Here is a 25,129-nt window from a genome sequence, read left to right on the forward strand (position 1 = left end):
TATCAGCTGTCTTGGACCACCAAGAAAAACCCCAAAACTCAGGAAAAGTATCCTGGGCTAGCACAATGTAGCAGAAAGATGAAATGAGTCTAGGACCCTGAAAACACCATACTACCACTGTACTATCTTTAGATACCCTTCCTCCAGACTTCTTTTAAAAGAGAAATTTCTCTGTTATGTAAGCCGTTAAATAAGGTGTATTGTTCATAGGAAGTGGTTGGAAGGGTATTAGGCCAGACTGTGAAGTACTTTGTTAACTTTGGCTAATTGATAGCAATGGCATTGAAGTTTTTAAGAAGGGGAATGACAGCATCCTTGCTTTAAAAGATGACTATGGTGGTGATGAAGAGGATAATGTGGTTAGGAGGCTAGTGCAAAAGATGAAACAAGAGCTGGTAAGCTGATGAGAGCCTGGACCATGGCAGGAGGCATGGGGGACAGAGAGACAATAAGAGATGGGAAAACAGTTTGAAGAACAAATATATCAAAACCAACTGGTATTATCGTTTATAAAAGTCTCTAAACTTGAGACTTTAGGTTTTTTAAGTCTCTGTTCTGAAATTCTAAACAGTGATACCCAAAATCTAGTCAACAGATTTATGGCAATCCATGACAAAATTTTTACGGATCCACATCAAAATGAGCAAAATAAGAACAATGCTCAGTAAGACTACAAAATGCCCTTTCTTGAAAAGGACTGTCCTTATTTTGAGACATGCTTTTTTGTGTTAATATGTCATTTCTTTTATAAAACAGTGGTGTTAGTATTTTTTTTCAACATGACAACATGACAAAATTAAAAGCTGTCAAACCCATGTCAAACACTGCACTCCCAGCATTCCTTATGTTATTGTGCTACTGTATCGTTCCATTTGTATTACTAACCAATCATTTTTTAGTCAGTGGTAACTAATGGAATTACTTGCTCTGAAAAAAAAATAGGCTTTTCTAACAAAGTATAGGCCTTTTTGTCAGTTAAAAAAATTTTCAGTTAGATGAGAAGGAAAAGTGTTCCCATTTCCCCTAAAGCTGCAGCAAAGAACAGATAGTATTCTACATCATAAAGCTGTCTTTGCAAATGTTGTTTCTAACAAAGGGATCTTTTAAATCATCAGACTTCAGAGATTACCATGTCTGGAAAATAACCTTTAACTTCTAAAATGTTTGTAATTCTCTTACTTACTAAAAAAATAACAGTGGTCTTATCTAATAATGTATTGCCCTGATAGTAATATTTAAGTTCAGATCTGTTTTCTTGTGAGCGGAAAGAAATCATTGCCACTTTATTCTTCTCCCACATGCATGGAGGATAAAATGACTTTGCTGGGTTTCTTATTTAAACAAAGAGTTTAATTTGGAGCCAGCCCTCAGGTGTAGGCCTTAGGAGGCAGAATTCTGCAGCCTTCATGGAGGTGATCACTGCAAGGCCCTCCAGGTTGGCTAGGAGGAACAAGTGGCCAAGAGCTCTCTCCTTCCTGACTAGGATCTGAAAAGTACAATTAACCACTCTCAACTCCATTTCAGACCAACTTATCTTCCAGTGGACCTCTAGCGATGATCAAAATAGAGGAAAGTTACATGAAGTTGTGATCTCATGATGCCAAAAGGAAGAAAATATAACTTAGTACACTAGGAAAGGAAATATGATTGTGGATGGCCCTACCAGTAGAAAAACGGAAAGAGAACATCTCCATGGTTTTGGAGAGCTTCAGAAAGCTCTTTATGTCTGAAAAAGTCTGATTTGTAATTAGCTTGACTGGGCTCTTGCATTTAGGACAGTTGTAAAAAAAAAAAAAATCAAAGAAAATGAAAGCAAAAGCTATAATTTGTAATGAGTGACATGAGGGAGGTGGGCTTAGGAGAAACCATACCATGTCACTTTAATGATATTTTAAAAACTGTGGTGAACAATATAAGATTAAATACACCATCATAAGCATTTAAAACCATACAGTTCAACAGTGTTAAGTATGTTCACATTATTGTTCAACAGATCTCTTGAACTTTCTTATATTGCAAAACTGAAACTCTGATATCCATTAAACACTCATTGCCCCTTCCCCTTCCTCCCCTCCCTTTGGCAACTCCGCTTGTACTTTCTGTTTCTATGATTTGACTACTTTAGATACTAAAGATGGCTGGAATCATATTGTATTTGTCCTTTTGTGACGGGCTTATTTCACTTAGCATAATATCTTTGAGGTTCATCCCTATTGTAGCATGTGACAGGATTTCCTTCTGTAATATTCCATCGTATGTATATACCACATTTTCTTTTTATTGTATTTTATTTATTTATTTTTGGTTGCGTTGGGTCTTTGTTCTGTGCACAGGCTTTCTCTAGTTGTGGCGAGCCAGGGCTACTCTTCATGGCGGTGCATGGGCTTCTCATTGCAGTGGCTTCTCTTGTTGCAGAACACAGGCTCTAGGCGCATGGGCCTCAGTAGTTGTAGCATGTAGGCTCAGTAGTTGTGGCTCGTTGGCTCTAGAGCGCAGGCTCAGTAGTTGTGGCGCACGGGCTTAGTTGCTCCACAGCACGTGTCCCCTGCATTGGCAGGCAGATTCTTAACCACTGTGCCACCAGGGAAGCCCCCCTTTGTCCATTTATTAATTGGGTTATTTTTGTTGTTGTTGTTGAATTGTAGAAGTTCCTCATATATTCTAGATACTAGCTCCTTATCAGACATGCAATTTGCAAATATTCTCCCCCATGCCATAAGTTGCCTTTTCACTCTGATGATTGTTTCTGTTGACGCACAGAAAATTTAGAGTTTGATGTAGTCCCATCTGTCTGTTTTTGCTTTTTGTTGCCTAAGCTTTTGGTGTTCTATCCAATAAATCATTGCCAAATCCAATATCCTGAAGCTTTTCCCCTGTGTTTTATTCTAGGAGTTTTAATAGTTCTAGGTCTTCCATTTAGGTCTATAAAATCCATTTTGAGTTAATTTCTGTATATGGTATAAGGGTCCCACTTCATTCTTTTGCATTCTTTCCCCAGCACCATTTGTTGAAGAGACTGTCCTTTCGCATTGTGTAGTCTTGGCGCCCTTGCTGAAAATTATTTACTCATATACGCAGAGGTTTATTTCTGAGCTCTCCATTCTTTAATGATTTTTTAAGGGTTATAATTCTGCATATAGTCATATACTTTAGCAACTTATTAGATATTATAGTTAATTTTTGTTGAGGTATGTATTTAAAGTAAGGGTAGGTAAGCCCCTTAAGCTAACTTGAAGCAGATGACTGCATAGTTTCTTTTCAAATGGAAATGTCCTCAGACTCATCTTCTTCATGGTCCTTTTCTGGGCTGTGTTTTCTCCTTATGCTGCCACCATCTTCTATTGTTATAAAGTTCCTGGAATTCCATTTTGACCTAGACACTAATTTGTCTTGATTGATAACATTGTTTTGCCACCATAATATCAATTAATTCATTTTCATGGAGTTTGTTTTCATATAAATATGATTTAGTAAAAAAAAAATAAGTTGATGCTAACCATGTTCTACGCATTGTACGAGGTGTTAGAGATACAAAAAGGAAGAGACTGTATTTTTGTGTTGTTTATTATACTACTCTCCTCTGGCCCAAGAACTCCTCAAGAATGGAAGCTGGACCGAATACCTTGTTTAGTACATTTGAGATTTGAAAGAAATCCAGTGTGGGAGGATGAATGAATGAGAGAGAGAGTGACAGAAGATAAAGGTAGAGATGTAGGCTGGGGCCAGCTTATGATATAATTTTAGATTTGTATCTTAAATTCACTGGGAAGCTATTGAAGATTTTTAAGTGGGGACAGAAAGGATTAACGCTGAACTTTAAAAGGAGAATCTGATGTAATGTGGAGGGGCAAGAATGGATATAATTTGAAATGTTATTTTTGTAGAAAGTAGATGATCAACCTCATATTTTATGGAAAACTGATTTGTTAAACTGAAAAATATCAAAATGAATTCTTGACACATTTTTTCACACCACTTATTACAAAAAGTGGCAGAATTGCAGCAGCATCACCAACTTACATACCCTCACTACCCAAATTTTGTTCTCAAATACTAGTAGCCTCTCAAAGGAATCAGATTTCCTTGAATTTCAGCTGATACCATGCCTTAAAGGAAGAAACAATTTTTTTCCAGGATGGGCCTGGAGCATCCTATTGTAACCAGAAAACAAGGAAACATTCAAGACAAAAACAAAGGAACTAGCTTGACATGGCCAAGTTGTAACAATTTGAGCATCAATAATAATTATGGTTAATTAAAATATATAAATATTTTGAAACGCAATGAGTTCATTAATGGTACTCAAGATAGAAAGTATCAAGTATGGACAAAGTGGTAGTGATAGGAAAATAAATATGGATTATATTTAATTTGTTATTATTTTCAATAAGTAGTGACGTGCTAATATAGCTGAATAACTTGTTTCATTTAAATATCTCTGTATATAAAGTATAGATAGGTAATTGTTTCATCTGTATAGTAAAGAAAGATAATTATTGAAAACTGTAAGTCAAATAATCCAGAAAAGCAGAACGAAAAATAAGAAGCACCAAGCAGCAGTGGTGGTAGCAAGTAAAAAGGAAAGAAAGGTTGCCTGTACTAAGTTGCAGAATGATGATTTAGCCAGATGTCCTAAAAAAGGAGGAGCTAACTGCTCAGATTTGTTCCTTATTTCTTTGGAATCTCTAAATGGAACTGCTATTTATAGTTATAAAATAATAAGGCATATATAAAGTTTATACTAATAGATCAGGTAAATATATCTTAATAGCAGGACATAAGTTATGTAATTTTGGTCAGTGAGAATTAAAGGATACATCATTTCTGTGGGAGACATTAGTTTGTAAAAGTCTGACCTTTATATAAAAGGAGTAAACTTAAAAAGGCTTATTGATGTAATACATGAGGTTTAAATTTAGAAAGAAAGCTCAGCCTAGTGACCAGAAGCTTGAGCTTAAATCACTTTGAAAGAAGTAAACAAATCCCATTCTCTGACCAAAAATCAGTTAGTTGATAACCCAGATCTCATAACCTTAACTGGCCTAAGACAATAATGTTTTACTTTGTGGTCTGATGAAATTACTACAAGCCCCAAAAGGCATCAAAAGAAAGTATTACTACAACTCTTAGAAGGTATCAGTATAAGTAAAATTACAGTCTTAGGAAAAAGTAAAGGAATTTATTTATTTACTTATTTATTTATTTGGCTGTGCTGGGTCTTAGTTGTGGCACATGGGATCTTTAGTTGCGGCATGCGGGCTTCTTAGTTGCAGCATGGGGACTCTTAGTTGCAGCATGCATGCAGGATCTAGTTCCCCAACCAGGGATTGAACCCAGGCCCCCTGTATTGGGAGCACAGAGTCTTATCCACTGGACCACCAGGGAATTCCCAATATTTTTAAAAAGTAAAAATAAAAATAAAGAGTTTGAGGTGTTAAAGAATTAGCCATTTTAGCTAGTGTACTAATTACCCATTTTAAGCTGATAAACTAATACCAGTTTAACTTCTATAAAGAAATTAAGTTTTAATTAGTATTATATGTTTAAGAAAATGACTTTTCAGAATTTTTTTCAAAAAATTTTAAAGTCTGTTTCTTAGATCCCTGAATTTCTTTAAACCAGTCTATCTACACATTTATTCCAAGAGGGAAGTGCCTAGATTTATAGATGGACGTAGATATATATGAATCTGAATAACCCTTAAATCCTAGAGAATGTCTTACTTTTGAACAAAAAACTAAGTAACAAAATTCTAATATGCATAAAGACTATGGTCAATCTTACAGAATTTGCTGTGCTTTACTAAATACCAATAAATAGGAAGAAGTATTTTAATCCCTTAGTATAACTAGTAGAATATAATACTTGCACATTAGAATACATAAGTACTTACATATTAGAATACTTACATAGTAGAATCTCTTTCTTGAGACATTGTTGCCTCATGTGAAGCTGAAACAGCAGAAGGGGATCTAGGATACAGTCCATAACCTTCACTTGGAGTGATTATCTGCCTACCCAGAATCCTTCAAAGTGAAGAACATAAAGAGATAATTAAGCACCTTCACCTGGCATACATACAAAATGTAGGTATTTTTGGAACAAATTTGATGGCTCTACATAGAAGTCTAGTACATACTTAGTCCGTTACTGATTTAGAATGATTCTTGAGAGAAATGTGAATCCAGAGCCTTTTTAAAGGTATATCTCTCTCCTATACAATGGAGATAGAAAGGATAAAGCTTTTCCACCCCACTGAAAAAAATCCAAGGGAACTGGGCAAACATTTGTAATTTTCCCTCCATCCCCTATAGCAATCTTCATTAAATTTGCCAAAGTGGGTGAAAGCCAGGCCAAATTAGTGAAAACTGAATTATATTCTTAAGAACATGAAGCTTTATAAATTTTAAGTATGTGTAGTAAGTGCACTAATGCGGTTTCTAAGGAAAGCTTCCTAATAGCCTATGTTTGCTTTCAAGTATACATGCATAAGAATTTACTTATAGACAACAGTGTAATCAAATACATTTTCTGACCCTCTTGTTCAAAAGCAAGGCTGTTTGGACAGCCATAGTACACAGATCACAGTTACTGGTATAGAAGTTGTTTTTACTTGATTAGGACAATATAGGTAGTTATGAAAACTCTGAGAAACTTCCATCAACATGAGTTTTCTGTCATCTGAGGCTTTATACCACATTGCCTCATTTATATAAATCTATGCCCATAGAGATTTCAGAATACAAGCTTTCTTGGAAATCTGCTCTTCAAATTTTAGTATTAGCCATGAATATACAAGGGCTCCAATACCTGAGGTGAGGAAAGCTACATGTCCACTGTTGGCACTCTTCTTGTAGACTTTTAATATGTACACTCAACTTCTGCTCATACAAGAGCTCGTCAATGGCTGTGAACATTGCGTGGACTTTTTCAGTGGCATTTTGATCAAGTTCCTAAAAGAAATTATCACCCCAAAATATTTAGATGAGCTTCAATCTCTGTTAATAATCATAAAGGTTGAAAGCAATCAGATTCTGTTTTATTTTCAATATTTAGTCCACTTGTGTGAAAGAAAAGTTAAGTTAGTGAGTTTTGGGATCTTACAATATTCAGATGGCCTCCCTATTCCTATTTAAAGAAAATTTGTGGAAATATCTACGTTTTTAAAGTAACATTTTCTTCATCAAAAATATCCAGAAAAGTATAAAGAAAGATAAAAATTACCAATAATTCTACCACTCAAAGATAATGATTGTTAATTTTATTATAGTTGCTTGGTTCCAGTATTCTTTTTAGAGCGTAAGGTAGACAGTCAATCCCATATATATATTACTTTGTAGTCTGCATTTTTCACCTGACAGTTTACATTAAATCTTTGCCCTATAATTTATCCTTTTGCAGCAGCCAAAAGGATGGCTATAAAATGTGAATCTGATCATGTTATCTGATTCTCTGCTTACTCTCTACTTCATCTGTTTTTATGTTCCCTTTTACATTCTGATGGAAGAAAAGTTACACCTTTTTTTCTTTTTGCGGTACGCGGGCCTCTCACTGTTGTAGCCTCTCCCATTGCGGAACACAGGCTCCGGACGTGCAGGCTCAGCGGCCATGGCTCACAGGCCCAGCCGCTCCGCAGCATGTGGGATCTTCCCAGACCGAGGCACAAACCCATGTCTCCTGCATCGGCAGGCGGACTCTCAACCACTGCGCCACCAGGGAAGCCCCTAGGTGATTTTCTTAGTTCTCTCATTCAATTCACTACTATTCTGTTTCACTAGGTCCAGTTTACATATAGTAGTTATGTCCAGTTATCTACTCAGATATTTCAAATGCTATTCATGTCTAAGATTTTAAACTGAATTTTCATATCTGTCTTTTCTTAAATTAAAATCTCTACCTGCTTTGTTTTAAAACCTCCAATAATTTTAATGGATGCTATCTTATCCCTTAACTCTTTGAGTATTTAGAAAGTTTAATAAACCTTATTGAGGAATAGTTTACATACAATAACATTTCAAGTATCTACAGCACAATGACATTTGACAAAGGTATTCACCCAAGTAACCACCATTGTTTTCCAGATGTAGAAGAACATTTCTGATACCCCAGAATGTTCCCTCATACCCCTGTGCAACTGAAGTTTCCTGTTCCCCATGTCATGAAACCATTGATCTGATTTATAGCACTATAAATTAGTTTTGTCTGTTACAGAACTTCATATAACCAGGATCATGCAGGATGTACTTTTTTGTGTTTTGCATTATATACATATATCAAATTATTACTCTGTATACCTAAAAGTAATACAATGTTATATGTCAACTATATCTCAATTTTTAAAAAGAAAAAAGAAAAGGAGAAAAAAAGACATGAGATACATTGTGAGGATAAAATACACAAAACTTGATGACGGATTCAGTGAGAGAGGTGGAATGTTTTTCAGCAGAATGTTTTTGAGGTTCACCGATGTTGTTGCATGTGTTAGTATTCATTACATTACATTCACTACATAGTATTGCGTTGTAAGAATATGCCACGATTTGTTTATCCATTCTCCTGTTGAGGGACATTTGCATTATTTACAATATTTTTTATTATGAGTAAATATATGAACATTCATGCACAAATCTTTTTCTGGACATATATTTTTATTTCTCTCAGATAAATACCTAGCAGTAGAATTACTGGTCTTATAATGAGTGGATGTTTAATGTTAAAATAAACTACTAAAACTATATCACAGAATAAATGTACAGGTTAGCACTCCCACAAGAAATGTGTGAGCATTAAATATGCTCCACATCCTGGCTAATACTAGGTATGGTCAGTCTTTTTAGTTTTAGCTATTTTAGTGAGTGTGTATCATGACCGTTTTAAATTTGCATTTCCTTGATGATAATGATATTGAGCATCTTTCTATATGCTACTTGGCCATTCATATGTTTTCTTTTACAGAGTGTCCAAGCTTTTTGCTCATTTGTTTTCAACTGGTCTATTTATCTCCTTCATATGGAGTTTTAAGTTTTGGATGCAAGACCTTTGTCAGATATATGTATTGCAAATATTCTCTCCCAGTCTGTGCCTTGTTCTTTCATTTTCTTGATAGTGTATTTGGGAGCACAAAAGATTTTAATTTTGATGGAGTCAAATTTATCCATTTTTTTAGGCTTGTGCTTTTGTCGTGTCATATCTATGAATTCGTTGCCTAATCCAGAGTCTTGCAGGTTTTCTCATACGTTTTCTTCTAAAAGAATGACAGGGGCTTCCCTGGTGGTGCAATGGTTAGGAATCCGCCTGCCAATGCAGGGGACACGGGTTCGAGCCCTCGTTTGGGAAGATCCCACGTGCTGCAGAGCAGCTAGGCCCCTGCACCACAACTACTGAGCCTGCGCTCTAGAGCCCGCGCGCCTAGAGCCGGTGCTCCGTGACGAGAGAGGCCACCGCAATGAGAGGCCACCTCAATGAGAGGCCCGCACACGGCAATGAAGAGTAGCCCCTGCTCACCGCAACTAAAAAAGAAAGCCCATGCGCAGCAACAAAGACCCAACGCAGCCAAAAATAAATAAATTAATTAAAAAAAAATAGAATGACAGTTTTTGCACTTACATTTAAATTTATAATTAATTTGAGTAAGTTTTCTGTATGATGTAAGGTAAGGGTCTGAATTCATCCAATTTGCATATGGATATCCAATTGTCCCAGCAACATTTATTGGAAAAAATATCCTTTCCCTGTTGAATTGTCATCACTAAAAGTCAATTGACCATAAATATGAGTTTATTTCTAGATTCTCTATTCTGTGCCATTGAATTATAGGCCTATCCTTATGCCATTACCATACTGTTTTGATTACTGTACCATTAAGTTTGAAATGTGATAGAGTAAGTTCTCTGTCTTCTTTTATAAATTAATTAATTTACTTTATTATTTATTTTTGGCTGAGTTGGGTCTTTGTTGCTGTGTGCAGGCTTTCTCTAGTTGTGGCGAGCGGGGGCTACTCTTCATTGTGGTGCGCGGGCTTCTCATTGTGGTGGCTTCTCGTTTCAGAGCATGGGCTCTAGGCACGCGGGCTTCAGTAGTTGTGGCTCGTGGGCTCAGTAGTTGTGGCGCACGGGCTTAGTTGCTCTGTGGCATGTGGGATCTTCCCAGACCAGGGCTCGAACCCGTGTCCCCTGCATTGGCAGGCGGATTCTTAACCACTGCACCACCAGGGAAGTCCATGTCTTCTTTTTCAAAATTGTTTTGACTAATCTGGGTCTTTTGCAATTCCATGTCAATATGGATCAGCTTATCAGTTTCTACAAAAAGCCTGATGGGATTTGAATAGGGAATGCATTGGATATATAGATCAATTTGGGGAGAAATGCCATCTCAGTATTTAGTCGTCCAATCCATGAACATGGAATGTCTCTTATTTGTTTATATTTCATTTTTCTCAGCAATGTTTTAAATTTTTCAGTGTATAAGTCTTGTTCTCCTTTCATTAAGTTTATCCCTAACAATTTTTTGTTCTTTGTGAATTGAATTTATTTTTAATTTTCACTTTCAGATTATACATTACTAATGTGTAGAAATACAATAGGTTTTAAAAATTTAGATACAATTCCCATACGATGAAATTCATCCTTTGAAAGTGTAAAATTTAGTGGTTTTAGTGTATTCCCAGTGGTTTGTAGCATATGCACAGTTGTGCAACCATCACAACTATCTAATTCTAGAACATTTTCACCCCAAAAGAAACCCTGGCTCCATTAGCCATCACTCTCCATTCCTCTCTCTGCCCAGCCCCTGCCCACTACTGATCTACTTTCTGTCTCTATAGATTTGCTCCTCTGGATATTTCATATGTATGAAACCATGTAACATGTGGCCTTTTGTATCTGGCTTCTTTTACTTAGCATGTTTTCAAGGTTCATCCATAGTGTAGCATGTATTAGTATTTCTTTCCTTTTTATAGCTGAATAATATTACATTACATAAATATACCACATTTACAATTGATTTTTGTAAATTGATCTGATATACTGTGACCGTCCTGAACTCATTTCTTAGTTCTAGTAGATGGAGTTGGGGTGGGGGCGGAGGGAAAGTTTTAGGATTTTCTACATCATGTCATCTGTGAATGAAGATAGTTTAACTTATTCCTTTCCACTGTGGATGGCTTTTACTTCCTTATTTTGGTCTATTGCACTGACTAGAACCTCCAATACAATGCTGAATAAAGGTGGCAAGAATGGACATCTTTATCTTGTTCTGATCTGAAGAGGAAAATATTCAGTCTTTTCCCATTACATACACTATTAGCTTTAGGTGCCTTTTGTCAGGTTGATGAAGTTCCCTTTTATTTTCTAGTTTTGTGAGAGTTTTTATCATGAGTGGGTGTTGGATTTTATCATATGCTTTTTCAAAGTGTCTATTGAGATAATCATGTCAGTTTTTCACATTACTATAATGTATTAATTTAATTTTCTGATGTTGAACCAGCTGTGCATTCGTGGATAAATCCCACTCAGGGTAAATAATCCCTTTATGTTGCTAAATTAGGTTTGCTAATAATTTAAAGTTTTTTGTATAATTTCAAGAGGAATATTAATGTGTAGTTTTCTCTTCATGTGATGCCTTTGTCTGACTATGGTGTTATAGGATGGCCTCATAGGATGATTTAGGAACCATTCCCTCTTTTCTGAAAGATTGGTATTATTTCTTCTTTAAATATTTAAGCATATATAGAAATACAGTTGACGTTTTTATACTGACCTTGTATCTTGTGGCCTTGTTAAACTCATGTATTGGTGCTAAGCAGTTCTGTTTGTTCATTTTGTGAATTCCTGAGAATTTTTTACATACAGAATTCTTTTCTTCTGGTGTCTTTGTCTGGCTTTGGTATCAGGGTAATATTAGCTTCACTGAATGAGTTGGGAAGTGTCTCTTCCTCTATTTTCTGAAAGGGTTTATGAAAGATGGTTATTATTTATTCTTTGAATATTTGGTAGAATTTACCAGTAAAGCCATCTGTGCCTGGGCTTTTCTTTGTAGGAAGATTTTAAATTACTTATTTAATTTCTTTAATTAATATATATCTGTATGGATTATTAATGTCTTTTTGAGTCAGTTTGGTAATTGTGTCTTCCTAGAAATTTACCTGTTATATCTAAGTTATCTAATTTCTTGACATGAAGCTGCTTATTATATTTCCCTAGTCCTTTTACTTTCTGTAAGGTCAACAGTTATGTCCTCACTTTTATTTCTAATCTTGTTCATTTATGTCGTCTTCTTTCTTGGTCAAAGTAGCTAAAGACTTATCAATTTTGTTGACTCTTCAAAGAACTTTGACTTTATTGAGTTTCTCTATTGTTTTTCTGTTTCCTGTTTCATTAATTTCTACTCTCATCTGTATTATTTTATTTCCTTCCTTCTGCTTCCTTTGGATTTAATTTGGTCTATTTTAGTTTCTTAAGGTGGAAGCTTATGTTATTGATTCAGTATGCTCCATTTTTCTGTAGGCACTTTTGTTCTGTTGAGGTATAATTGACATACAACATTATGTTAGTTTCATAACATAATGATTCAATATTTGTATATTTGGTGAATTGATCTCCATAGCACATCACCATACATAGTTACAGAAGTTTTTTCCTTATGATGAGAATTTTTAAGATCTTTTCTCTTAGCAACTCTCAAATATGTAATACAGTATTATTAACTATAGTCACCATGCTGTACATTACATCCCCATGATTTATTTATTTTATAACTGGAAGTTTGTACCTTTTGACATGCTTCACCCATTTCACCCAACCCCGCAACCCCACCTCCGTCATCACCAATCTGTTCCGTGTCTATAAGCTTGATTTCTTTTTCTATAGGTATTTAAAGCTGTAAGTTTCCCTCTAAGCACCACTTTAGTTATGTCTTATAAATTTTGATATTCTGCTTTTCCATTTTCATTCAATTGAAAATATTTTCTAACTTCCCTTGTAGATTGTTCTTTAACCCATCAGTTATTTAAAAGAACAGTGTTTAATTTTCAAATACTTGGGGATATCCCAAATTTATATCCATTGTTGATTTCTAACTTAATTCCAACATGGTTGGAGAACATACCTAGTACAATTTCAATCCCTTTAGATTTATGAAACTTGTTTTTTGTATGCTTGAAGATTATACATTCTGCTGTCATTGGATAGAATCAATTAGGTCAAGTTGGTTGATAGCACCGTTCAAGTCTTCAATATCCTTGCTGATCTGTTTAGTTGTTCTATCAAGTATTGAGAGTGGGGTATTGAAGTCTCCAGCTACAACTGTTATGTTTCCCATTTCTCTTTTAAATTCTGTAGTTTGCTTCATATGCTTTAAGGCTTCGTTGTTAGATGTGTATACATTTATAACTACTTTATTTTCCTAAAGAATTGGCCTTTTTATCATTATGGAGATGTCCTTTTGTTTCTAGTAGTATTTTATGTCTTAAAGTTTACTTTGTGTTCAAATTCAAGCAGTTTTTAATGGCTGCCTTGGCTCTTAATTTCTGTGCCGTCGCATCTCCTTTGCATTTGTGTGCTGACTCATAGTCAGCCATTTGTGTGTGCATAGTTTGGGCCCTCTCTGGTCTCTCCTGCATGGATATGTGGAGAGTTTATTAGGCCCTCCTACGACTTATTTCCCAGACCTCCTTAATAAATTTCTGGATAGTCTGCCAATCCATTTTTTGCCCTAGTTAGTATTGAAACCTCAGACTATCTGAGCCACTGTTTTTCCTTGTTCATATGCTACCGAATGTGCTACTGTTGTTGACAATGCTATTGAACTTAGAGTTCATCCAAGTTCCATTCCAAATCTATTGAGCCCTCTCTGGTGGTGAAGCTGCTAGTTTTCATAGTTTGTCCCTTTAAAGTTGAACAGATTCTTATTGTTCCTAACTCAAAGTTCTATTGATTTTCATGAATAACTGCTACTCCATTTGCTGTGTACCTTTAGTCAATTTTCAGAATCCTGAAATGATTGCTTTAGACAATTATATCCAGTTTATTGTTGCTTTGGGGGAAGATTTGTCAAGCTACTCACTCTGCCACACTATTTAGAAGTCCCATCTCATAATTTTCTTTTATTATATTGTCTTTGTCAGGTTTTGGCATCAATATTATGCTGACACATAAAGTGAATTGAAAATGCTCCTGTTTTGGGGAAAAGTTTGTGTGACTGTTATTTCTTCCACAAACGTATGTTCTTCCACCTAAGCCTAGAGCTTTCTCTGTGAGAGTTGCTTGATTTAGTTTAAGAGTTTTACAACTATTCAGATTTTTGAGGAATTTGTCCATTTCATCTGAGTTATGGAATTTATTGGCATAAAATTGTATATATTATTCTGTTAATATTCTTTTAATGTCTGTAGAATTTGTAGTGACATCTCTTTCATTCCTGATATTTGTAATCTGCATTTTATTGCTTTTCCTTGACTAGTATCACTAGAGGGCTTATTAATTATTAATCTTTCCAAAGAATCAACTCTTGGACTTGTTCATTTTCTCTTTTATTTACCTATTTTCTATTTGATTAATTATGCTTTTAATTCTTTCATTCTACTTTGGATTTAATTTACTCTTCTTTCCTAGCGTTTTAAGGTAGAAACTTAGGTTACTCATTTTAAAGCTTTCTTCTTTTTCTAAAATAGGTATTTAAAGGTATAAATGTCTTTATAAGAACTACTTTAGCTGCATCCGTAAATTTGAAGTTTTTTTTTGTTTTTTTTTTTTTGCGGTACACGGGCCTCTCACTGTTGTGGCCTCTCCCATTGCAGAGCACAGGCTCTGGACACGCAGGCTCAGCGGCCATGGCTCACGGACCCAGCCGCTCCGCGGCATGTGGGATCTTCCCAGACTGGGGCACAAACCCGTGTCCCCTGCATCAGCAGGCGGACTCTCAACCACTGCGCCACCAGGGAAGCCCAGATTTAATCTTTTGAACAATACTGATATATTTTATGGCCCACCATACAGTCTGTCCTTGTCAACGTTCCATATGTTCTTGAGAAGGATATGTACTCTGCATTTGTTCAGTATAGCATAAGATCTTTTATGTTTTTACTGATTTTCTAATTGTTTTATTAATAACTAAAATCTCTAACAATAATTGTGGATTCACCTAGTCCTCTCTTTAGTTTCATCAGTGTTTCTTCATACATTTTGAACTCAATTAGATGCTTACTTATTTAGAATTGTTACATCTTCCTGGTATACGTTGTTATGGACTGAATTGTGTCCTCCTCAAATTCATATGCTGAAGCCCTAATCTGCAACATGATTCTATTTGGAGATAAAGCCTTTAAGTCGGAAATTAAGGTAAAATGAGGTCATAAGGGTGGAGCACTAATCTGATAGGATTAGTGTTCTTATAAGAAGAGGAAGAGACACCAGAGATCTCTCTACCTGTGCCTGTGCCCAGGAGAAAGGTCATGTGAGGAGACAGTAAGCCAGGAAGAGTGGCCTCAATCTGTCGATGGACACTTAGGTTGCTTCCATGTCCTGGCTATTGTAAATAGTGCTGCAATGAACATTGTAGTACATGTCTCTATTTGAATTATGGTTTGCTCAGGGTATATGCCTGGTAGTGGGATTGCTGGGTCATATGGTAATTCTATTTTTAGTTTTTTTAAGGAACCTCCATACTGTTCTCCATAGTGGCTGTATCAGTTTACATTCCCACCAACACTGCAAGAGGGTTCCCTTTTCTCCACACCCTCTCCAGCATTTATTGTTTATAGATTTTTTGATGATGGCCATTCTGACTGGTGTGAGGTGATACCTCGTTGTGGTTTTGATTTGCATTTCTCTAATGATTAGTGATGTTCAGCATCCTTTCATGTGTTTGTTGGCAATCTGTATATCTTCTTTGGAGAAATGTCTATTTAGGTCTTCTGCCCATTTTTTAATTGGGTTGTTTGTTTTTTTGATATTGAGCTGCATGAGCTGCTTGTAAATTTTGGAGATTAATCCTTTGTCAGTTGCTTCATTTGCAAATAGTTTCTCCCATTCTGAGGGTTGTCTTTTGGTCTTGTTTATGGTTTCCTTGCTATGCAAAAGCTTTTAAGTTTCATTAGGTCCCACTTGTTTATTTTTGTTTTTATTTCCATTTCTCTAGGAGTTGGGTCAAAAAGGATCTTGCTGTGATGTATGTTATAGAGTGTTCTGCCCAAGTTTTCCTCTAAGAGTTTTATAGTGTCTGGCCTTACATTTAGGTCTTTAATCCATTTTGAGTTTATTTTTGTGCATGGTGTTAGGGAGTGTTCTAATTTCATTCTTCTACATGTAGCTGTCCAGTTTTCCCAGCACCACTTATTGAAGAGGCTGTCTTTTCTCCATTGTATACTCTTGCCTCCTTTATCAAAAATAAGGTGACCATATGTGCGTGGGTTTATCTCTGGGCTTTCTATCCTGTTCCATTGATTTATATTTCTGTATTTGTGCCAGTACCATACTGTCTTGATTACTGTAGCTTTGTAGTATAGTCTGAAGTCAGGAAGCCTGATTCCTCCAGCTCCGTTTTTCTTTCTCAAGATTGCTTTGGCTATTCGGGGTCTTTTGTGTTTCCATACAAATTGTGAAAGTTTTTGTTCTAGTTCTGTGAAAAAATGCCATTGGTAGTTTGATAGGGATTGCATTGAATCTGTAGATTGCTTTGGGTAGTATAGTCATTTTCACAATGTTGATTCTTCCAATCCAAGAACATGGTATATTTCTCCATCTGTTTACATCATCTTTGATTTCTTTCATCAGTGTTTTATAGTTTTCTGAGTACAAGTCTTTTGCCTCCTTAGGTATGTTTATTCCTAGGTATCTTATTCTTTTTGTTGCAATGGTAAATGGGATTGTTTCCTTAGTTTCTCTTGCTGATTTTTCGTCATTAGTGTATAGGAATGCAAGCATTTTTTCTTAAAGTTTTTTTTTTTGGCTGCATGGCATATAGGATCTTAGTTCCCTGACCAGGGGTCGAACCTGTGCCTCCTGCAGTAGAAGTGTGGAGCGTTAACCACTGGACTGCCAGGGATGTCCCCAAACTGCCTTTTTTTTTTTTTTGGCTGCGCTGGGTCTTCATTGCTGCGTGCAGGCTTTTCTCTAGTTGTGGCGAGCGGGGGCTACTCTTCCTTGTGGTGTGTGGTCTTCTTGTTGCAGTGGCTTCTTTTGTTGCAGAGCATGGGCTCTAGGTGCACAGGCTTCAGTAGTTTCAGCACGCGGGCTCAGTAGTTGTGGGTAGCAGCTCTAGAGCGCAGGCTCAGTAGTTGTGGCACATGGGCTTAGTTGCTCCACAGCATGTGGGATCTTCCCAGACCAGGGCTCGAACCTATGTCCCCTGCATTGGCAGGAGGATTCTTAACCACTGTACCACCAGGGAAGCCCCCAAACTGCCTTTTTATCCGTAAAAAATATTCCTCTTTCCTAGTAATCAACTCTGTGTCTTGAAGTTTATTTTGTCTCATATTAATATAAGCCTATTGTGTGCACAGTATAACTTTCTCTGTCCTTTTAATTTCAATCTGTGTCTTTATATTTAGAGTTCGTCTCTTCCATATAGTATATAGTTGAGTCTTGTTTTTTTTTTTGAATCCATTCTGTGTTTTATCCATTTTTTATCCATTCCATTTTTTTTGTTTTAATTATTGACATGGTTGGGTTGTAGTCTACCATCTTGCTGTTTCTTTTCCATTTGTCCCTTTTTTTGCGGGGGGGGGGAGCCTTTCTTGTTCTTTTCCTTTCCTGTCTTATTCTAGGTTAATCAAATATTTGTTAGTATTCCATTTTATTTCCCCTATTGGCATCTTAGCTTATTCTTCTTATAATTTTTTAATGCTTGCTCTAGGGCTAATAATGTGCATTCTTAACCTATCAAAGTCTAGTTAGTCAATATTTTACCACTTCACACCTCCCTCTTCATACTTCCCACTTGTCTTGATACCTGACACTTCACAAATGTAATAATCGTATAACAGTATAATTCCATTTATATTCACCCATCCTTTGAGCTATGTTTGTCTCAGCTTTTACTTCTACAAATATAAACTCCATCTTGCACATGTTTTGCTTTATTCAGTCAGTTATCCTTTAGAGAAATCACTAAAAAATATAGACTTTGTATTTACCCACCTATTTAGTTTCTGGTGTTCTTTATCTCCCTGTGTCCTAAAGATTCCAACTGCTTCATCTGCCCTGAACTCTGATCTCTGTTACTCAGCAAAATGGGACCACTGTGCTTTGTTTGGACTCTATCTTACAATTCCATAGTCAGAAAATTATTCCCAGGCAGGGAGCCAGGGTAAACAGGGGCCTGCCTACCTTATGAGTTTCTTTTCTCTTAGGGATTATCGATATGGGCTGCCTGTTAACCAATGCCTCAAGAGACAGTCAACATGGAGTTTCAGAGCCAAAACAGAATAAGGAAGGCATCAACCTGGGAAGGCAGCCTGTTATAAGATATTGGAACCTAAGCACAGTAATGACGGCGTCTGTGTAGGAAGACAGCCTGTTGTATGATAGGAGCCTAAGAGAGGTAAAGAGAACATCTAAGCAGTTTTTCTGACCCTGAGCAGTGTGAGAGGGGTGTTCTAATTACTTTGGCAGTGTACCAGATTACTCCAAAACTGAATGGCTCAAAATAGCAATAATCATGTATTATCTTTGCAGGTTTACATGTGTCTGGAATTTACATAGCTCACAGCAGGAATGGTTTGTCTCTTCTCCACAGCATCTGGGATATCAGTTGAAAAGCTCAAAGGCTTAGAGCTGAAAGCATCTGAGTGTTCATTCACTCAAATATCTAGCAATTGATGCTGGCTTTCAGCTGGGGGCTTCAGTTTCTCTCTATATGGGCTTTTCCATGTGGTTTGAACTTCCTCACAACATAGTGGCTGAATTCCAAGGTCAAGCATCCAGAGAGAGAGAAACAGAAAGAGGCAGGCAGAAGCTGTGTTGCTTTCTAACCTAAAAAATCATGCAGCATCACTTTCACTGCATTCTACTGATTAAGGCAGTTAAATAGTCCATTCAGGTTCAAAGGGAAAGAACAAAGGGAAAGAGCCTATCTCTTCAGTGGAGGAATATCAGTATCTTGTAATAAGGGCATGTCAGATGGATGTATATTGGCATGACTTGAAAATATAATCTGCCACAGTGGGTGTTTGCATGGGGAGCAGGTCGTTGCAGGGTGATGGAGCACAAGTGAGATGAGGAGGATGTCCTTGCGGGAGAGCAGCCAGCTTATAATGTTGGAACAACAATGGAGAAGAAAGTTACCATGTGGGGAGTCGGCAGCCCCACACAGGGTGATAGCCCAAGCAGCCTGAGGAAGGTGCCTATTCGGAGGCAAGGACAACATTGGGTGTCTGACTCTGAGTGGGATGAGGAGATCATTCATTGGGTGCGAGAATGCAAGGGTCAGTGACTCAGCACAGGGTGTTGAAACATATGTGGAGTGAGAAGAGCATTTGCAGAGGTTAAGAGGCAGTGGATTAGTGGGGAACTGGTTATGTTCAGGGGGACTAATCAAATAAGTAAATATATTAAGAATAACGGAAGCCACGTTTATCACTGTCAGAGAAAGAAGTTACAAATTAGAAAAGGAAAAAACTAGAATGAACCTTGTCATTTCACAGTGGGATAGGAGGAGTACTTATATTCCCTAGTTCTGTCCACTGGGAGGGTTTGGGAATAAGTGACACCTAAAAAGCAATGAGCACGCTTAGCACCCAAATCTTTGTTTCTAAACATGGCATAAAAGGAACCAGGGCTTCTTAAAGAATTGGCTGATTCCAGGGTTGGGGCAAAGAAAGTACAAAATAAGCCTGGATATCTTGTGCCAGAAAGTAAGGAAATATTTAAAGAAGGATGGGAACATGTCAAAGTGGCACAGAAGCAGCTTGCAGGGAATTCTGTGGGCCAAATCTGGGACAATTGGAACTTCATGATAAATAATGATGTATTATATATTATAACTAACAGAACAAAATAGGAATCCTTGAGTCTACACTGATGTAAATCGTAAATTGAAAGTCTGAGGAGGAACAGGATAGTACGTACATAATTTCAATGTACCGCCCCGTAAAATACTTTCTTTTAATATCTTTATTGGAGTATAATTGCTTTACAATGGTGTTTTAGTTTCTGCTTTATAACAAAGTGAATCAGCTATACGTATACATATATCCCCAATAAAATACTTTCAAATGCAAAGGCAAATCACCTTAATTAAGTGATCAAAGTGAACAACATTAATAATGGGACAAATGGAATTATGTGCCACCTAATAGAATGCAATGAGAAAAACAAGCTCATTTCTGTCGTATCATAGACTCAAGAACTGTTCCAGATTGAGGGAGACTAAAGAGACTTGACAATGTGATATAAACTTTTGCTATAAAGGATATCATTGGGACAACTAGTGAAACTTTAATGGGATCTATGGATTAGGTGGTAGCAATATATCAGTGTTAATTTCCTGAATTTGATTCTTGCCCTCTAGTAATGTAGTGTGTCCTTGCTTGAAGGAAATATACACTAAAATATTTGGTGCAAGGGAGTATCATGTCAGTAACTTACTCTCAAACCATTCAGGAAAAAAACAGTTGGCCTCCATGTTCATGGGTTTGTAAATGTAAAACACATTTATATTGTATTAGGTATTATAAGCAATCTAGAAAGGATTTAAAGTGTACAGAAGGATATGCGTAGGTAATATGCAAATACTGCACCATTTTATGTGAGACTTGAGCATCCCTCGATTTTGGTATCCACAGGGGGTCCTGGAACCAATCCCTCATGGATACCAAGGGAAAACTGTTCTTTTTACTATACTTACAACTTTTTTGTAAGTTTGAGGTTGTTTCCAAGTTATTAAGAAAACACAATGTGCAGTAATTGCAACTTTGATCACAAAACTTGAATTTGATTAAGACACAATCCATTACTAATAATGGATTTCACAGGAATTACCTACTCTGACATACATGTGAAATCTGCAATGAAATGTTTGTGTAATACAAGGAAAATATCAACATTATTTATATACTAACCAGGAACCTTGAAAACAATCACAATTATAGCTATAAGTTTCAAAGAGAAATGCATTCTTCAAAATATTAAACATAGAGTTTTTATATGACCTAGAAATTCCACTCCTAGGTGTATACCTAAGAATATTCAAAACATGTCCACAGAAAAACTTGTACACAAGTGTTCATAGTAGCATTATTCATAATAGCAAAAAAGTGAAACAATCCAAATGTCCATCATCTGATGAATAAACAAAATTGGTATATCCATGCAATTAAATTATATTCATTAATAAAAAAGAAGTACTGACACACGCTGTAACATGGATAAAATGTGAACATATGCTAGGTGAAATAAGCCAGACACAATAGGTGATATACTGTATGATTCATTTATATGAAATATCAGAATAGGCAAATCCATACAGACAGAAAGCAGATTAGTGGTTGCCAGGGGCTGGGTGGAGAGAGAAATGGAGAGTAATTGCTAATGGAGACAGGGTTTCTTCTTGGGGTGATGAAAATGATAGGATGGTTGCACGACTCTGTGAATATACTGCAAATCACTTAATTGTTCACTTTAAAAGAGTGAATTTTATGTATGTGACTATCACAGTAAAAAAAAGTAAAAATAATCCAATGAAAGTCTAATCTAGTATTAAACAGATGAGAAATCTATTAAAACATTTAAATGAAATATCAAAAGTTAAACACATGACAAAGAATATAAATTTCTGCCAGAAGCCAATGTTAGCCTAGAACTCAGTTCCCTTAGGAAACATGAACTCTGGGACTTCCCTGGTGGTGCAGTGGTTAAGAATCCACCTGCCAATCCAGGGGACACGGGTTCGAGCCCTGGTCCAGGAGGATCCTACATGCTGCGAAGCAACTAAGCCCATGCGCCACAACTACTGAGCCCGTGTGCCACAACTACTGAAGCCCGCACACCTAGAGCCCGTGCTCCACAACAAGAGAAAACACTGCAATGAGGAGCCCACACACCACAACGAAGAGTAGCCCCCCCTCACCGCAACTAGAGAAAGCCCACGCACAGCAACGAAGACCCAACACAGCCAAAAATAAATAAATTAATTTAAAAAAACAAAACAAAACATGAACTCTACACCTATATACCAGCAACAAATAGATTAAAAATATGATTTTTAATATACCATGCAAGGTACCTAGGAATAAATCTTCAACAAATGTATATTACTTTTATGGATAAAATTATAAAAATGTATTGAAAGACATTAAAGAAATGGATAATAAATGGAAAGATTTATATATCAAATTCATGATTAGGAAAACTCACTATCATAAAGATAGCAGTCTTCCCCAAATTGTCCTATGCAATTTAATAATCAGATTCTAACATACATAAAAAAGGTTGGCCAAGACAATTATCAATAATGTAGTAAGACTTCCCTATCACATATTATAGATTATTATAAAGCTACAGTTTAATGAAAACCAGTTGTATTGGGCTTCCCTGGTGGCGCAGTGGTTGAGAGTCCACCTGACGATGCAGGGGACACGGGTTCGTGCCCCGGTTCAGGAAGATCCCACATGCCGCGGAGCGGCTGGGCCCGTGAGCCATGGCCGCTGAGCCTGCGCGTCCGGAGCCTGTGCTCCGCAACTGGAGAGGCCACAACAGTGAGAGGCCCGCGTACCGCAAAAAAACAAACAAACAAAAAAAGCCAGTTGTATTCGCATGAGTTTAGAATAGAACAGTTTAGAGAGCCCAGGAACAGACTATTTCATATTTTAAAACTTAATCTATAACAGAGGTAACATAGCAAATCAATGGAGAAAGGATGCAACAGTACTCTCCGGAAATAATGCTACCTTTTATGGAAGAAGCTGGAAATATATATGTGCATTTTTAGTGATCACAATGACTAGAGGTTGCTACAGGTATTTAATAGGCAGGGATCATTAATACTAAACATCCTGCTATACATGGGACATTGCTGTACAACAGCCATATCCAAAATGCCAAAAATGCCTTTGCTTAGAAATCCTGAACTAGTCAGTAAATGGTGCTGAAACAATTCATTATCCATATAGAAAAATTAAAATTATGTTCCTGCTATATACCATATACAAAAAACTATTCCGGGGGATTAAAGACCTAAGCGTGGGAATTGTGAAAGTTACAAAAGCCACAGACCAGGAAAAGATATTTGCAATACATTTAACAAAGAATGAGTGTATCAGTGATTAATTGAATTTAGTTACTACTAATAAAAACAACAGTGACTTAAACAAGATAAAAGTTTAATTTCTCTCTCAAAAAAATTAAATCTAGGGGTAGGCATTAAAAGCGATATGGTGCCTCCATGGTTATCAAGGACTCAGTTTCTTCTATCATTTCCATCCTCAGTGATACTTTATGGTCCAAGATGGCTGCTTTACCTTTGGCCATAGTTCCATGTTCCAGGCAGGAATTAGGAGAATTCCTAATTAGGAATTAGGAATTTTCCAGAATTTTTTCTCAAAAACACAGCATTCCAGAAAGCCCCATCTCCTGACTTATTGTACAATTCATTACCTACCTCTACCTGTAACAGAGGTTGGTAAATAAATTTTCAACTGGGTACAATACCAAAAGTTCTATAGTTGTACATGGAGAGTGGACATTATATAACTATTTAGAACAGGGGTCAGCAAACTATGACCAGTGGGACAAATCCAGCCCACAGCCTATTTTGTAAATAAAATTTATTGGAACATTGTCATGCCCATGTATTTATACACTGCTTATGGCTGCCTTCTCAGTGAGAGTTGAGGGTCCTGACAGAGTCTGCAGAGCCTGAAATATTTACTATCTAGCCCTTTACACAAAAAGTACACCCACCACCCCTAATCTAAAAAACAAAGAGGTACCAGGGGTTAAGAATCCACCTGCCAATACAGGGGACACAGGTTTGAGCCCTGGTCCGGGAAGATCCCACATGCAGTGGAGCAACTAAGCCCGTGCGCCACAACTACTGAGCCTGCGCTCTAGAGCCCACAAGCCACAGCTACTGAGCCCTTGTGCCACAACTACTGAGCCCTCATGCCACAACTACTGAAGGCTGCACGCCTAGAGGCCGTGCTCCACAACAGAAGCCACTGCAATGAGAAGCCCGCGCACCACAACAACGAGTAGCCCCCACTCACTGCAACTAGAGAAAGCTCGCGCACAGCAATGAAGACCCAACACAGCCAAAATATAAATAAATAAAAAATAAGTTAAAATAAATTTAAAAATAAAGACAAAGAACTCCTACTAATTAATATGAAAATGATAAATAAAATAATAAATGAGTATGAAAATATTAATAGGCAATTCACAGACTACAAATATGTGCAACATCATGTATGAACTTTTCAAACAGTTCTAGGCAAAAGAAGCCAGATATAAAAAATACATACTGTAGGATTCCATTTATATGAAGGGCAAGAACAAGTAAACCTGATGATAGAGGTCAGAACAGTAGTTATCTTTGGGGTTGGGAGAGGGCATCTAGGAGCCTTGTGGGATGCTGATTGTCTGTATCTTGATCTGTGTACTGTTTTCACACATACACACATACACACATACACACACACACACACACACACACACACACACACACACGCACACCCAATATGTAAGTTATGCAGTTTTCTGTAAGGTGTGCAACTTTTCTTTTCTAATCAACCCCATTGCATCAGATACCTTTAAATAAAAAAAACTAAAACTCTGGCAAAGATGAAAAAGTTTGATAATTCACTGTTTTGGTCAAGAGTGTAAGAAAATAGGCCCTTTCATATGTTCCTGGTGAGATTGCAGAGTGTCATAACTTTTACAGAGGTCAATTTGGTAACAACTTTCAAAATTACAAAAGCATGTATCTTTTGAGCAGCATTCAACCTCTAGAAACTTATCCTCAGATATGTTCATATATATGTAAAATAATATATGTACAGAGTCATAAATGCAGCACTTTTTTGTAATAGCAATGGCTATGCAGCCATCAAAGAACAAAGCAGTTAGTTTTTTAATAATATATATATTTGAATATACTATAATATACATAATATGCTATAATGTAATATATTCTTCAA

At 36.6% G+C, this 25,129-nt stretch overlaps 2 protein-coding genes across 4 annotated transcripts in view; one reads left to right on the plus strand and one right to left on the minus strand.

Annotated features, from left to right (window-relative positions):
- FAM149B1 (family with sequence similarity 149 member B1) overlaps positions 1–25,129 on the minus strand; it is a 63,962-nt gene that overhangs the window by 29,472 nt on the left and 9,361 nt on the right. For all 3 annotated transcript variants that reach the window (XM_030862583.2, XM_070043858.1, XM_060286235.2), the window contains 2 exons: positions 6,811–6,953; positions 5,910–6,026 (listed from right to left, as the gene is read on the minus strand). In XM_030862583.2, coding sequence (XP_030718443.1) covers positions 5,910–6,026; positions 6,811–6,953 — 260 coding nt within the window. The remainder of the gene's footprint in view (positions 1–5,909; positions 6,027–6,810; positions 6,954–25,129) is intronic.
- The window catches only part of ECD (ecdysoneless cell cycle regulator), a 90,110-nt gene that overhangs the window by 29,447 nt on the left and 35,534 nt on the right, over positions 1–25,129 (plus strand). The window lies entirely within an intron of this gene.

Source organism: Globicephala melas, chromosome 16 (assembly GCF_963455315.2).
Source record: "Globicephala melas chromosome 16, mGloMel1.2, whole genome shotgun sequence".
NCBI classification, from domain to species: domain Eukaryota; kingdom Metazoa; phylum Chordata; class Mammalia; order Artiodactyla; family Delphinidae; genus Globicephala; species Globicephala melas.